The sequence below is a fragment of the Lipotes vexillifer genome, unplaced genomic scaffold (assembly GCF_000442215.2).
Source record: "Lipotes vexillifer unplaced genomic scaffold, Lipotes_vexillifer_v1.1 scaffold53, whole genome shotgun sequence".
Taxonomy (NCBI): Eukaryota; Metazoa; Chordata; class Mammalia; order Artiodactyla; family Lipotidae; genus Lipotes; species Lipotes vexillifer.
The window spans coordinates 1,105,421-1,120,976 of NW_006791814.1; the positions used below are offsets into that span (position 1 = coordinate 1,105,421).

A 15,556-nucleotide genomic window follows, 5' to 3' on the forward strand; every position below is an offset into this window, starting at 1 on the left:
GAGGAGGGGGGGAAGGAGGGAGGGAGGGAGGGAGGGGCAGGAGGGGGAGAAAGAGAAGGAGGTGAAGAAGATGTGACTCTACTGGCCCCCAGGCCTAAGATATTTACTGTCTGGTCCTTTACAGAAAAATGGGACACAGCCCAGGAGAGCAGCACCTCGGTTCAGGAGGGATGGACACACACCTATGACTGGCAATAGTTAAAATTCAAACCACTCTCTTAGGCCCCTAATACCAGGGAAGGACCTGAGAAAGGCAGAAGGGCAGGGGTTCATTTTCTGAATGCATTTCTTTCTTACTAGAGTAGTGGTTAATAGCTGACAGTACCGAGAACTATGTGTTACTGTGCAAAACCCTTTACACGGCTTATCTCCTTTGGTCATCAGCACTGCTTCCCCAGGTAGAAAGTATTACTATCCTTATTTTACAGAGGCAGAAAACAAGCCCTAGAAAGTTCTGTAAGTTGCCACAGTCACATGGCTACCAAGGGGCAGAGCTGGGTTTCAAACATGGTAGTCTGATGAGAACCTATACTGTAACCACTGAGCTGCCCAAAACAGAACAAAGAGAGTCCTGGCTGAAAATCTGATTTAGAGAGTGCAACATATTTAGAATTGGAGAACACTAGTTTAATCTCTCTTCTTTGCCCATGTAATATCAGTGAAGAGAAGGAACTTCAAGCTGATCTACTGTACCATTCTGAAGTGACACTTAAATATGCCAAAGCAGCCTTTCCCACTATTTAGCTAGTTAAAAAGGAAGCAGAAACCAGCAACCAGGCCTTCCATCCTTCCTGCCACAGAGAACATTTTTGGGTATTCTTAGAGTACCCGTGAAGACCCTTATAATGCTGAAAGTTGTAATTATAGACACGTCTAGACTGAGAAATGCTGTACAGACTATGAGATGTGGGGTCAGGCACCAGGGCTACCACGCTCCTTATTACGACGGATGTGTGGCTGCCGTGGGCACCGAATCCACAGGGGTAGCTCCAGGCTTGGTGTGAGGCAGGCACACCTGCCATGCAGGCTTCCTTTCCACACTCTCTAACAAACAGTTTCTGTTGGCCTTAGGCAAACCCTCAAGTAAGGAAAGATTTTGGAAGCCGTAAGTGCCTTTCTGTCTCCTGCCCTCTCTTTTTTTTTTTTTTTTTCTTGCGTTATGCGGGCCTCTCACTGTTGTGGCCTCTCCCATTTGCGGAGCACAGGCTCCGGACGCGCAGGCTCAGTGGCCATGGCTCACGGGCCCAGCCGCTCCGCGGCATGTGGGATCTTCCCGAAACGGGGCACGAACCCGCGTCTCCTGCATCGGCAGGCGGACTCTCAAGCACTGCGCCACCAGGGAAGCCCTCCTGCCCTCTCTTGATGGCAGGTCCCCTCTCTATCACTGACAGAAAGGAGAAGACCTGGCTCAGCAGCAGCCGAAGTGAAAAAAAATGTCATAATCTTGTGGTCACATAACCAATTTAATGTGAGTGTGACAGACCGGTATCGCAGGGAGCACATGGAAAGCCCTGCCTCTGAAGTCTGCATGTGAACGTGTAGTATCCTAGTTTCTGCCTCTGTGAATCAATCTGAAAGAAATATTCATCTCAGAAGAAGTATGAATCAATCATTTCCAAGTGCAGGGTCCCAGAGAGTGCTGACAAGTAAGACTGTCAAAGTGAGGGCAACAGATTAGTTCCAACCTGCAGTTTCTCCATCTTGAGCACACCTGTGTTTGGAGTCTGACAGTCCACTGCTCTCTGGCCTTGGGCAAGTTGTTTCGACCTCTCTCAAGCTCACTTCTTCATTTGCAAAATGGAGATAATAGTACTTTACGGGTGATCGTGGGGCACAAATGAGTTGATTATGCAAAGTGTTTAACCAAATGCTGGCACAAAGCAAATGCCCGACATACGGCAGCCGGCACCGAGGAGATACCCACGTACAGGCCCAACGGCTAGAGGATCCTTCAGCATTTCTATCTTTCAGTTGAAGTGTGTTCTCTGAGGATAGCTTCACGACACAGCGGCAAACAGCAGCAATAACAACAAAAGTCTACAGGTGAGTAAATGGCCAGATACTATACTGAGTACTTCATGTGCGTTTTTCATTTATTCATTCTAAATGACTAAATGATCCTTTTTAGACAGAAGGAAATTGTAGAATGAGAGGTTGATAGTCTTATCTAATACTACATATAGTTATTAAGTTGTGAAGATGGAATTCAAACCTAGAAGGCCTGACCCCAGACGAGGAGCTCTAACCACTGGGATGTATTGCCTCCGGTGGCTGAAGACACACCTGGTTGAATCAAATGCACGGTCAGTCACTAAGAGTAACTTAGTTTCCCGCGTGACACTTTGCCGAGGATGCAGGGCTGTTTCCTGATCTGAGAACAGCAGATGCCCCTTGCCTGTGGCTGCTCCTCCAGGCCCGGCTGCCTCCCCTCTTTGGTCTGGGTGTGGGTGCAGGCAGTGGCACGGCAGCACAGACCCACAGACCCAGGGAATTTCCTCTAAGCCCTTACAAAACTCCAGGGCCAAAAGAGCGGCGATGAGCTGCCTTCCTACATTTGTTTGCCAGGAACTGTGCTGGGTTCAGGAGCTCTGACAGTGGGAAGGATGGAGTCCTTATCCTTCTAGAGCCCACATTCTGGCCATTACAAGAGACACGAAATAAATACTGGCCATGTAGTATGATGAGTGCTCCTAAACACAGTGGGAAAACCAGAAAGGGTCACCAACTCTGCATGGCCCAAATCAGGTAGGGGAAAGACATCTGAGAGGTGACTTGAGCTTCAGACTGAAGGACACAGGAGTTCGCCAGGAGGAGAATATGAGAACTCTGTGTAGAGGTAACAGGATGCGTGAAAGAGCAGTTAAAAAAAAAATCCCACAACTGTGTTCATTTTGCAGAAAAATCAAGCATCCTACTACCTTCATAAATTTCATGTAGAAAGTAGATACACATCAAATGTCATTAACACAAAATTCAAGGATTTTATAATGGAAAGACTGCAGGATTTAGAAAAAGATGTGAGCAGGCAGACACTGCTTTTGAGGAGTATGACTTTTTTTGCAGCTCCTTAAAACTATCTGAGCTTCCCCCGTCTAGAACGGGGATAAGAACAACGCCTAACTGAAGGGGAAACGTGCTTTGTAAGCGTGGAAGTACTCCATCTACTTTCAAATATCTCTATTTGAGTTCAGAGACCCCTCGAACTCTCAACTCATAAGAATAGTCATTGTTCAGTTCCTCATTGAACTTTTCTTATAGTGGGATTTGACCATTTTAGGCATTAAGTTTCCCTGCAGGGGTTTCTTCCTAGTTCACTGTGCATATGAACTCACCCTCCTTTTACAGAGAGCACCTGCTGTAGGAAGTGCTGCAGAGCGAGGACAAGACTGCTGGTTAGAACACAAGGACTACACCAGGCAGAGCTGGGCCACTACTTATTACTATCTCAGTTAAAGGAGATGGTAACCTCCCTGCATACTAGGTTTGATAGAGAACGATTTCCTTTACCATTCTAGGCTCTAGACCATCCCAAACCCAAGTAAACTTTTTGACTAACTGCTTTAAAAGGCATGCCCACTGACTCTAGCTGCAACTGTTTACCAATCAAAAGCTCTACTGGTATTAAACAGAAAGGGTGGGGGAAGGGAGTAGACTAATCATCTCACATGTCCCTCTAACATTCTGTGGGTCTCCAACTGCCACGTTTGAAGAGGACAACAGCACAGTGAGCTCTGGAAGGCACAAGAGTAGCGAGGGGTCTGTAGACAACATGATAAGAAGAAAGAGGAATTAAGGATACTTCACCTGAAAAGAGACTTAAAGAGATTACGGTAGCTCGTTGGTCTCAAAATTTTTTAGTCCTATCGGAGAGGAAAGTAAGAACAGTTTTGCTCTTTGCAGGACCAGAAGAAAACTAGACAGAGTCCATGGAACCAACTGGGAGTCAGATTTCTGGGTCAGAATAAGGAAATACCACCCAACAATGAAATGGGCTTCCCTGGAAGATAGCACATTCCCCCTTTCCCTTCATGGATTCCTGGAAGCACCTACACCTGCCTGGTATGACCCCACAGCGATGTCGTAGAAGGGATGGAACACTGAGACCATGCAGACATGCGTTAGGGTCCTTGCAATGCTGAGATTCTCCCGTCTACCAACCAGGCCCCCTCCTATGCCCAGGTCTGTTTAATTCAGATGAATTAACTTAGTGATGGATGATACGCTCTTTGGGCTTCCTTAACCTGCTGATCTGCCTGAGAACAGAACTGGGAGAAGGAAACACCCAACCAGTGTCTTCAGTACAAGGGCCGGGGTGTGGGGAGCAGGCTTGGTTCAGATGTTGGCTGTTCCTCTACGTTTGTTATTCTAGCACATGGACTAGAAGTCAGTCTTAATCTGTTTATAATCTGTTCACCTCAAAATCTGGGAAAGGCACTCCCCATTCCTTCTGCTTTTGATTATATTCTATAGCCCAGGTTTTAGGGATCTGAAGAGCAAAATAAATAATACAGGCATTACTTTCATAAATGAATTAAAAAAAAAGGAGTCCCAGAGGAGTTTAACCATACTATAAGGAAACTTGAGTTATTTTACCAATTCTGCCACAACTCCCACTTCAGTGCCCAGATCTCTCCAAGACTGAAGTAAGCATGAGTTAAGCATGTGAACTTTGCCATGAACAGCTTTCAGAGCTGGGTCTGGCCTGCGATTGGTCTGGGGGCTGCCTTTTCATAGAGGTTGCTGCTGGGAGAAGGGGTGTGTACGTACAGCTAAAACACTTCCTACTCTCTTGACTATGAAAAGAATATTTGATCAGAAAAAAAGAAAAAGCCAGAATATCTAGAGCATATCTAGTCTGAACTCCATCATCTAGTAGCTGTGAGAATCTGGCAATGTCCTTTAACTTCCTGGGTCTGAATTTCCCCAGCTCTCAGATGAGGGCAATAACACCTGAAACTCTTACTTCACATGGCTGAGGTGAGGATCAACTGAAACAAATGGGAAAAGTGCTTTGGAAAGAGTAAAGTTCCATATGAATTTAAGGTACTATTTTCATTTCTCTGGTACTCAAGTTATTACCATGGGAAAACACATCCCACATTCCAGACAAAGGAAGTAACCATAGAAGCTAGGCAGAGCTTCTCCCAGAACGGCAGAGCCCAGATTTTAATTGTCAAGACCAAACCCAACTTCCTTCAGGTCCAGGGTCTGAAGCTTCATGCTGATTTGCTTCAATCCACTGCTTCGCAAACCTCAAGGAGATATGGAAACATATCTTCAAAAAATAATTATTTCTTACTTTGGGAAAGTGATGTCATTGTTACTGTTACAGCAATCAGAGCTGATGGAAACCAAGGTAAATACCATTCTCCAAACTAGAACCAAAAGAAGAGAATTGAAAACTTTTGGTTGGTGATCAGGAGGAGAAGAAAGATTATTCTGGTAATGGAGTCAGGCGAGGACAGTGCTACAGTAACCTCTGGGACACGGAACCCATGAAATTCTAACAGATTTATTTGCTCCACTGAAAGCCAGAGAAAATGTGGTCAAATAGTGCTGGGGCCCTAGTAAGGTTTTGGTCTGCTTACGCAAAGCCCTAGAAACTCATCTGTAAAATGCAATATAGACTTCTGCTTCTGGGAAGATGCATATTTCCCTATTCCACACAATATTTACAACTAAAACCCCTGGACATTATATATAAAACAAACCTAAGAAAACTCTGAAAGGTGAAGAGAAGGCAGACCAACCAGGGACTCTGGGACACATGGGATGACACAGTGGTGAGTTTCCTGGGTTTTCTTCTTTGCCTTATACATCCTAGATCTGGAGGTAAAAAAGATGGCTATCTGGAAATGACAAAGGGTACAGACAAAGAAAGCCCCAACAAAAGCCTGCTCTCTCCAGTGAAGGACTAGGAAAAGGGCAAGCTAGGAATGGACAAAATGCTAAGACAAGATGTGCTACACTTCAGCTCAACATCACAGAAAAAACTTCTGCTCACCACATCCACGCCGGCAAAGGCTGAGTGGGCCTCTAGAGTCTAAAGGTGGACTCTAGACTTCCACCTTTGCCAGGCTGTAACAGGGCTCCCCATTCCCCTGCTGGGAGGTGTCAAAAAGCCAAGTAGGGAGCTGGGACTTTTATCCCTGCTAGGTGGTAATAAGGTCCCAAATACCCATGGTGTCAGCAAAGACCATGTGGAGATCTAAACTTCCATTCCTGCCCAACAGTAATGAGAAACACGCCTGCCTTGGGTATGTTCAGGGGCTGACTGGGAACATTAACTTCTACTCCCACCAAGCAGTAAAAAGGTGGTGTACTCTGCCACCCACCCTGCCCCATTCCCCTGCAACAGAGGTGTCAGAGGCAATCAGTTACAACAGAAGTTTTAAATAAGATCCCGAGTTTCAAAATGTAATACCCCAAATGTTCAGGTTTCAATCAAAAATCACTTATCACATCAAGAACCAGGAAGATCTCCAACTGAATGGGAAAAGACAATCAATAGACGCTAACACTGAAATGACAGAGATCTTAGAATTATCTGACATAAGAATTTACAGCAGTCCTCAATGAGGAATTCTGAACATACTTGCCACAAATGATAACACAAAATCTCAGCAAAGAAAAAGAAGATCTCAGCAAAGAAAGAGAGATCCAAAGAAGAACCAAAGGGAAATTTTGGATTTGAAAAATACAATAATGAAATGAACCAGACCAAACAAAAACAAAAACACAATGGACAGGCACAACAGCGAATGGAGGAGAAAGAGAAAAGAATCAGTGAACTCTAAGAGAGAAAAATATAAAGTACCCAGTGTGACTAACAGAGAGAAACAGATTAAAGAAAACATTAAACAGGGAATTCCCTGGTGGTCCAGTGGTTAGGACTTGGCGCTTCCACTGCTGTGGCCCAGGTCCGATCCCCAGTTGGGGAACTATGATCCTGCAAGCCGTGAGGCACAGCCAAAAAATAAAAATTAAAAAAATTAAAACAGAACCTCAGGGACCAGTGGGACTATAACAAAAGATTTAACATTCATACCATCAGAGTTCCAGAAGGGGAGGAAAAAGGAATTCAAGAAATAATGGCTGAAAACTCCCCAAATCTGGTGAAAGACACAAACCTACAGATTCAAGAAGATGATAAACACCAAACAGGATGAACTCAAAGAAATCCACACACACAGAAATCACAGTTAAGCTTCTGAAAACTAAAGAAAGAAAAAAAAAAAATCCTGAAAGTAGCAACAGAGAAAAGACACCTTACCTAAGGGGAAAAACAACTTGAGTGACAGAAGATTTCTCATCAGAAACCAGGGAGGCCAGAAGGAAGTGGCACAACATTTTTCAAGAGCTGAAAGAAAAGAACTGTCAACCCAGAATCCTATATCCAGTGAAAATATCCTTCAGGAATGAAGGGGATATTAAGATATTCTCAGATGAAGGAAAAATAAAAGAACTGTCAACAGCAGACCTATCCTAAAAGAACAGCTAATGGAATTTCTCTCAACAGAAAGAAGAAATCTTGGGACACCAGGAAGAACAAAGTAAATAAAAATACAGTAGATGTTCCTTATCCTCTTGAATCTTCTCAATTATATTTCAGAATTGCAGCAAAAATTATAACATTGTTTGATATGATTCTAAATGTATGTAGAAGAAATATTTAAGACAATTATATTATAAAGGGACAAAACTAGAAGTAAGGACACTATACTTCACTTGAACTGGTAAAATGATGATACCAGTGGACTGTGATATATTATGTATATGTAATGAAATATCTAGAATAACCACTAAGAAACTTAAAAAAAAAAAAAAACACATACCCAACATAGATAAATCAAAAAAGGGATCAGAAAAAAGTTTCAAATAACCCACAAGAAGTCAGGAAAAAGAAAACAGAGAATTAAAAAATGGAGAAAACAAAATGTCAGACTTAAGGCTTAATGCATCAATAATTACACGAAATGTAAGTGGCTGAATACACCAACTATAATACAGGGTGCATTAAAAAATATAACCCGACTAAATACTGTCTATAGAAAACTCATTTCACATAGGCAGGTTGAAAGTAAAAGGATGGAAAAAGTTATATCATGCAAACATTCATCAGAGGAAACCAGGAGTAGCTATATTAATATCAGATAAAGTACACTTCAGAGCAAAAAAAAAACTGTCAGACACAAGCAGGTACATTATATATTGACAGCAGAGTCAACCCACCAAAAAGACATATCCTAAATGTGTACACACCAGACAACAGAGCTGCAAAACACGTGAGGCAAAAACTGATAGAATTGAAAGGAGAAATACACAAATCCATAATTATAGTTGGAGACTTCAGTACTCCTCTCTCAACAACTAGACAGAAAATCAGCAAGAATACAGAAGAACTCAACACTATCAACTAACAGGACTGCATTGACATTTATGCAGCGCTCTGCCCAACAACAGCACAATACACATATTTTTCAAGTGCCCATGCAACATATACCAAGAGAGACCATATCCTGGGCCACAAAAATAACTTAACAAATTTAAAACCACTGAAATAATAGAGTGTATTGTCTGAGCACAATGTAATCAAACTAGAAATAAAAACCAGAAAGATTACAGGACAATCTCCAAATACTTGGAAATTAAATAACACACGTCTGATAATCCATGGGCCAAAGAAAAAGTCTCAAGGGAAAAAAAAATTAATTGAATGAAAATGAAAATACAAGAAATTTTACTATTTATAATAAATAGTAAAAATCGTGGGACCTAGCTAAAGTAATGCTGAGAGGGAAATTTACAGCACTGAGTGCATAAATTAAATAAGCCCAAAAGTCTCAAACCAGTAATCTAAGCTCCCACCCCAAATATCTAGAAAAAGAGGAAAATAGAACAGAGGGGCTTCCCTGGTGGCACAGTGGTTAAGAATCCTCCTGCCAATGCGGGGGACACAGGTTCGAGCCCTGGTCTGGGAAGATCCCACATGCCGTGGAGCAACTAAGCCTGTGTGCCACAACTACTGAGCCCGTATGCCACAACTACTGAAGCCTGTGTGCCTAGAGTCTGTGCTCTGCAACAAGAGAAGCCACCGCAATAAGAAGCCATGCACCACAACAAAGAGTAGCCCCCACTCACTGCAACTAGAGAAAGCCTGTGTGCAGCAACGAAGACCCAACGCAGCCAAAAAAAAAAAAAAACCGCAACACAAAACCGGAAGGAAAAGAAGAATAAGGAGCAGAAATCAATGAAATTTAAAATAGAAAACAGAGAAAAATCAATGAAACAAAGTTCCAATTCTTTAATATAAGGAATGAAACAGGGAATAGCATTATAAATTCTGCAGACATCAAAAGGATAACAAGATGATACCTCACTGTAGTTTTGATTTGCTTTTCTCTAATAATTAGTGATGCTGAGCACCTCACACCAGTCAGAATGGCCATCATCAAAAAATCTACAAACAGTAAATGCTGGAGAAGGTGTGGTGAAAGGGAACCCTCCTAAACTGTTGCTGGGAATGTAAATTGATACAGCCACTATGGAGAACAGTATGGAGGTTCCTCAAAAAACTAAAAACAGAACTACCATATGACCCAGAAATCCCACACCTGGGCATATACCCAGAGAAAATTATAATTAAAAAAGATACACGCACCCCAGTGTTCCTTGCAACACTATTTACAACAGCCAGGACATGGAAGCAACCTAAATGTCCATCTACAGAGGAATGGATAAAGAAGATGTGGTACATATATACAATGGAATATTACTCAGCCATAAAAAGGAATGAAATAGTGCCATTTGCAGAGATGTGGATAGATCTAGAGACTGTCATACAAAAGGAAGTAAGTCAGAAAGAGAAAAACAAACATTGTATATTAATGCTTATATGTGGAATCTAGAAAAATGGTGCAGATTAACTTATCTGCAAAGCAGAAATAGAGACACACATGTAGAGAACAAACTTATGGATACCAAGGGTGGAGAAGGGAGGGGTAGGATGAACTGGGAGGTTGGGATTGACACATATACACTACTATGTATATAACAGATAACTAATGAGAACGAACTGTATAGCACAGGGAACTCTACTCATTGCTCTGTGGTGACCTAAATGTGAAGGAAATCTAAATAAGAGGGGATATATGTATATGTATGAATTTTTCATAGTTTTCCTCCTTTCCATATTTGACTGAATCATGTCAAAAGAACTCAGAAGCAAACCTGAGAAGTTTTCCATAGGCCATATTTTAACAGCATTAAGAAACAGGGACTTCCCTGGCAGCGCAGTGGTTAAGAATCCGCCTGCCAATGCAGGGGACATGGGTTCGAGCCCTGGTCCGGGAAGATCCCACATGCTGTGGAGCAACTAAGCCTGTGCGCCACAACTACTGAGCCTGCGCTCTAGAGCCCACGAGCCACAACTACTGAGCCTGTGTGCCACAACTACTGAAGCCCGTGTGCCTAGAGCCCGTGCTCTGCAACAAAGAGAAGCTACCACAACGAGAAGCCCGTGCACCGCAACGAAGAGTGGCCCCCGCTCGCCGCAACTAGAGAAAGCCCGTGCACAGCAATGAAGACCTAACGCAGCCAATAAATAAATAAATAAATAATAAATAAATAAATAAATAAATAAATAAATAAAAATTAGTGACAACACTAAAAGCCAGTGAAGATGAGGAGAGAGTGGATCATTCATACATCACTGGTGGGAATGTAAAATGGTACAGCCACTCTAGAAAACAGCTTGTCAGTTTCTAGAAAATACTAAACATATAACTACTACATGACTCAGCAATTATACTCCTGGACATTTACCCCAGAGAAATGGAAATGTAAGTTCACACAAAATCTGTATGCAGATGTTTACAGAGGTACTTGCAATAGTGAAAAACTGGAAACAACCCAGATGTTTTTCAATGGATGAAGGGAGAAATACTACTCGGTGATAAAAAGGAATGAATTATCATTACACACAACAATCTGGATCAAGCTACAGGGAATTATGTTGAGTGACAAAAGCCAAGCCCCAAAGGTTACATACTGTATGACTCCATTTATATAATATTCTTAACATGACAGAACTACAAAAGTGGAGAACAGGTTAGTGGTTGCTAGGGATTAAAAAGGAGGTGAAGGTAGGAGGGATGCAGATGTGGCTATAAAAGGGCAACATGATGGATCTCTGTGGTCGTGGAAATGTCCTATATCTTGATTCTGTCAATGTCGGCATCCTGCCTGTGATACTGTATCATAGTTTTGCAAGATGTCCCCCTGGTGGGAAACTGGATAAAAGGTACACGGGATCACCCTGTATTGTTGTATCTTACAATTCCATCTAAAATCTACAGTCACCTCAAAAGCAAAAGCTTCATTAGAATAAAAGGGCAACGCAGTCTGTGAGTTGACAATTTTTACAATAAAATGTTGGGGAAAATGCAATGCAACTGCAGCAATGCAATCAAGTTCCCAAAGACCAATATACCAAGATGGGGATTTCTCTCTTGATATTAAAGATAGTGTGGATTACAAACACAGCACATGTGACTCACCATTTGTTTCTGGAGGCCATCTACTTTGTCTTCTGTATTGTCTTCTTTATCTGTGTTGCCTCTAAATAAAATTAAAAAAAAAATAAAAAGCATCACACACCACCTAGAAGCTATTTTGCAACTAGGATGCTTGCATGAAAATCCCCCAGAATCACTGACCAAAGAGAATATGAGTAGATCCCTTTCCCCACAGGCCTCAAAATCTGGGTTTTTCCAGTGTTACAACTTCTACGAGCAATGACTTCCACTCAAATGAGACTTTAGCACGAGACTCATGATCTACTCAGGCAAGTTCAGAGGCCGGCTATTCAACAATGATGCTATCTTTAAAAAGGTAATTACTGCCCATCAAGAACTGTCTGAATAAGCGGCTTTGATAAAAGAATAGAGTCTAGAGACTGACAGCCATGCAAACTAAGAGTCCTGATGTGCTGACCCCCAGATCCCACAGTAGAATGCCATGGATGCAGAATCGCTCCTCACATTTAGCAGCCGTCACTTCCTTGAAAGGGAGCTCTGCTGTGCCTGCTGAGGAAGGACACTGCCCTCCGGACCATCAGCTGCTCGTCCCTAGATTAGCTGCCTAACATCTTCTCCCTTGTGAGCTTAACTACTGCTGATGCCTACCTGTTTTTCACGATCCCTGGTAAAATCAACTTTGAAGGATTCCTGTCTCAAATATTCTTCTCTCTGTTGTTCAGGTCCTGGGGGCAGAAGGAGCCTCCTACCTTCATTGCTTAACCACAGAAAGAACAGCCACCCCCAAAGATATCAGCTGTAAGCCACATTTGGGTACCTCCCCCAGGTGGTGTTTTCCCTGACCCCGTGTGCCCAACATTAACACCACTGGTCCTTCGGGCATTTGTTAGTATCTCTCTGAATGCATCTTTATCTTCGGGGCAGAGAACGTTACGATAGCTAGGGCGTTCACCAGGAGCTAAGGACAGATGGAAAATGCATTTCATCCTTTCCTCAGCCTTAGCACATGGTTAGGGGGCCTGGCATTGTGCACCCTCATGTCCAGGCTTGCCCGTGGCCCCAGGAAATGCTACTTTTGGAGGGAAGATCAGGCCAAAAGCTTACCAAACACAAGCTAAGAGATATATGCGATGTTTTCCAAAAAAAAAAAAAAAATATATATATATATGAAAACCACAGCTTTTCGCTATTTAGCTTTCCTATGAATTTACACATTTTGGAGTTATGCCCAAAGTAATTAAAACTCGACAAAGGGGATGCTTCCATACTTTTTTGCGCACAACCCAGTGACAAGACCTGAATGCCATGGCCATCAAGCAGGGGCTCCTAAGTCCACCTTACTCATGGACCATGAAATCTTTAAATAACACTGGAATTTCACCTGAGGCACTTCAAGGTCAGGAAGCCTGAACTTGCTGTACCGCTTCTTAACTTTCTGCCAAGTATGAGAAGTTATGAGAGGTCTGAATTCTTCCTTGAGAATCCTCTGACCAGACGAGCCTGATTAAGGAGTAGGCAGGACGGTGGGCAGCTTGGGGAACTCAGGAAGGACGGGAACTGGTATTTGGTTCAAAGTGTTTGGGATTCAAGGGAAAAGCCTGAGGCATCGTAGGATGTAACCAAAGCAGCAATTCTGGAAGGCAGTTCAGGTTTAAGAGAGATGCCAGACCGTGAGGAAGAGACTCTTACAGAGTGCTGGATGTATGCGGTCAGAGATTCGTGGCGCGACAAGTCACACTGTGGTTGGCCCATGAAGCTTCTCACCTTTCGGGAATGTCTGAGGTCCCATCTGTAACACCCTGCTCTGCAGAAAGGGACTTCTCGTCTGGCATCCCAACCTTCTCCAGGAAGCAAAGTGCTGGGTCTGCTCTCATGGCATTGTACCTCTCGTAACCTGATCAGGGGTAATGAGGAACAACGAGGTCATGTCAGAACTCACAAGATCTGCCTTGCGCCCTAGACGGTCATTTTGCTTCCCTTATTAAATAAAACGCAAAACAAACCAAAAAATACCGATTTAAAAATGACCGGATCCTGTAAGATTTCCTGTCAGGGGCAGATCCTTGCGCTAAAGTGGACACCTTTGAGGAAGCAGTGCTTGCCCCCAAACGAAAGCTGATGTAAATATTCTGTGTCCGTGAAGACACACAAGATACAGATACAAGTCCCACTTGTTTGCGTCTTTTGGACAGCAAGGGAATCAGGCAAGCTGGTTTTGCAATGTTTTCCCCTCACCAACCCCCCAACACTGGACACCCTATTATCTTGTCATCTCATGAACAGGCCTAGTTTTCTTATGGTCCAATTTTATCCCATGTGTTAGAAAGGGAAGCTGACCAAAGTAATGGATGCAAAGGATGAAATATAAAGAGGACTACTGTGATTGTCGATTGGATTAAAACAGATCCGTTCCCTCTATATTCACAAACTCGGTATGAGATCCTAACCTACTGGCCAGGGCTTTGGAACTGCCTCTCACCATATCCCCAGAGTCAAAAACAGATGGAGGATTTCTGATCCAGAACAGAGACCTCAGACAGAAGGCAAAACGATGAAAAAATATCCCTTTTAATTTGATGATGCCCTGCACGACAATTTGTTATTTTATTGAATCTAATGTAATCCTATAATGCGACAGGAATATTTGGCCACAGCTATTGTCATATCAAACTATTTTGGGGGAAACTCCTTCATGATCATCAAAACCCTTTCCACGTTGCCCCTAACTAAGTCAATTTCTAACTCTGTAGTATGTACAGAGAGACCCCATCACAGGTGATGTAAGATGCTGTACCTAAAATGAGTACCGGCTTGGCTGCTAGTAACAGACTTGATTTTACTCTGTTGGGTATTTCCCTTCTATATTGGTTTTTGTTCTGGTATCACTGTTGATGCTGTTCTAGCCCTCATGTGTAGGCAGCACCTGGTACTTTTTATCTGAGGAGCTGCAGGTGCTTTATCTTTTAATTCAAAGTGACATTTCTGCCATCTCCATGACAGGTGCTGCCTGCACGAGGCATATGGCAGGAGAAACTGGTGCCTTATGTTCTTCTTTATTCACTTATTCCTTAGGGCAATTGTTTGATTACTGTAAGCCTCTCTCATGAGACTGTGGGCTCCCCAGGGACAGAATCTGTATCTGTTTTTACTCATCATTATACATTCAGTACCTAGCACAGGGCCTGGCATTGTATACACTCAACAAACTGCTGACTGGATGTGTCAGTTTGGCCCAGACTCTCTTCCAATAATCACTGTAGGAAGAACCATTCTCACCCTCTCCCCATGGTCTGCCTCAGCTCACATCACAACAGAAATGCCCTCCATGCTCCTGCTGTCTTGAGGACGTGCCTGCCATCGTCTCTACCTGGCCCCTCCCCAGGAAAAGAGGGATGCTTTATCTCATAGCTGAGATGGTGAAACCTTCCTCCTCTGACCCTTTATCATGGAGGGAGGTTAACTGTCCATGAGGGTCCTGCCCTCACGCATGCTGCGCTGGACAGGGCCTGAAGCAGGCCGGTCCCTCCAGGTGCCTACTACCTGGGTGAGTCTCTGCTCTGCAGACTTCTTCTTGTCATGTGCAGGCCTGAAGTCTAGACAAATTCGGCATTTCTATTTCTCAACCAGCTATGAAGCTGGAGGCGAGGAAGAGTGATTGACCCAGTTCCCTAGAAAACCCTAAAACTGTCCTGAACAGACAGTAGTAGGAGCTGTAATAGCAACATAAAGACATAAATAGAGCAACAGGTGGCGTAGGCTGCTTGCCTCTCTCCACTTAGTCTAGAAGTTCCTCTATAAGAATATGAACAGAAATACTAAAATCCATAGCTTGATGAGTATTTCATAAATCCAGGCTGCCCGAGAGGGGCGGCCGCCATTTCTTAATGCGATCAAGAGCGGTCAACAGCATCATTCAGCACAGATTTGCTGCAGGGTCCTTCTTGCTGTAAGCGGAAGCTCCAGCCAGTTCTTCCATGGGGGTCAGCTCGGAGATGGAACCGGAGCTTTGGTCTTCCGAT

General features: G+C 43.3%; 1 protein-coding gene across 2 annotated transcripts in view; it reads right to left on the reverse strand.

The window, feature by feature from the left end:
- Positions 1–15,556, reverse strand: part of CHD6 (chromodomain helicase DNA binding protein 6) — a 218,667-nt gene that overhangs the window by 23,081 nt on the left and 180,030 nt on the right. For both annotated transcript variants that reach the window (XM_007464745.1, XM_007464746.1), the window contains 2 exons: positions 13,302–13,431; positions 11,559–11,619 (listed from right to left, as the gene is read on the reverse strand). In XM_007464745.1, coding sequence (XP_007464807.1) covers positions 11,559–11,619; positions 13,302–13,431 — 191 coding nt within the window. The remainder of the gene's footprint in view (positions 1–11,558; positions 11,620–13,301; positions 13,432–15,556) is intronic.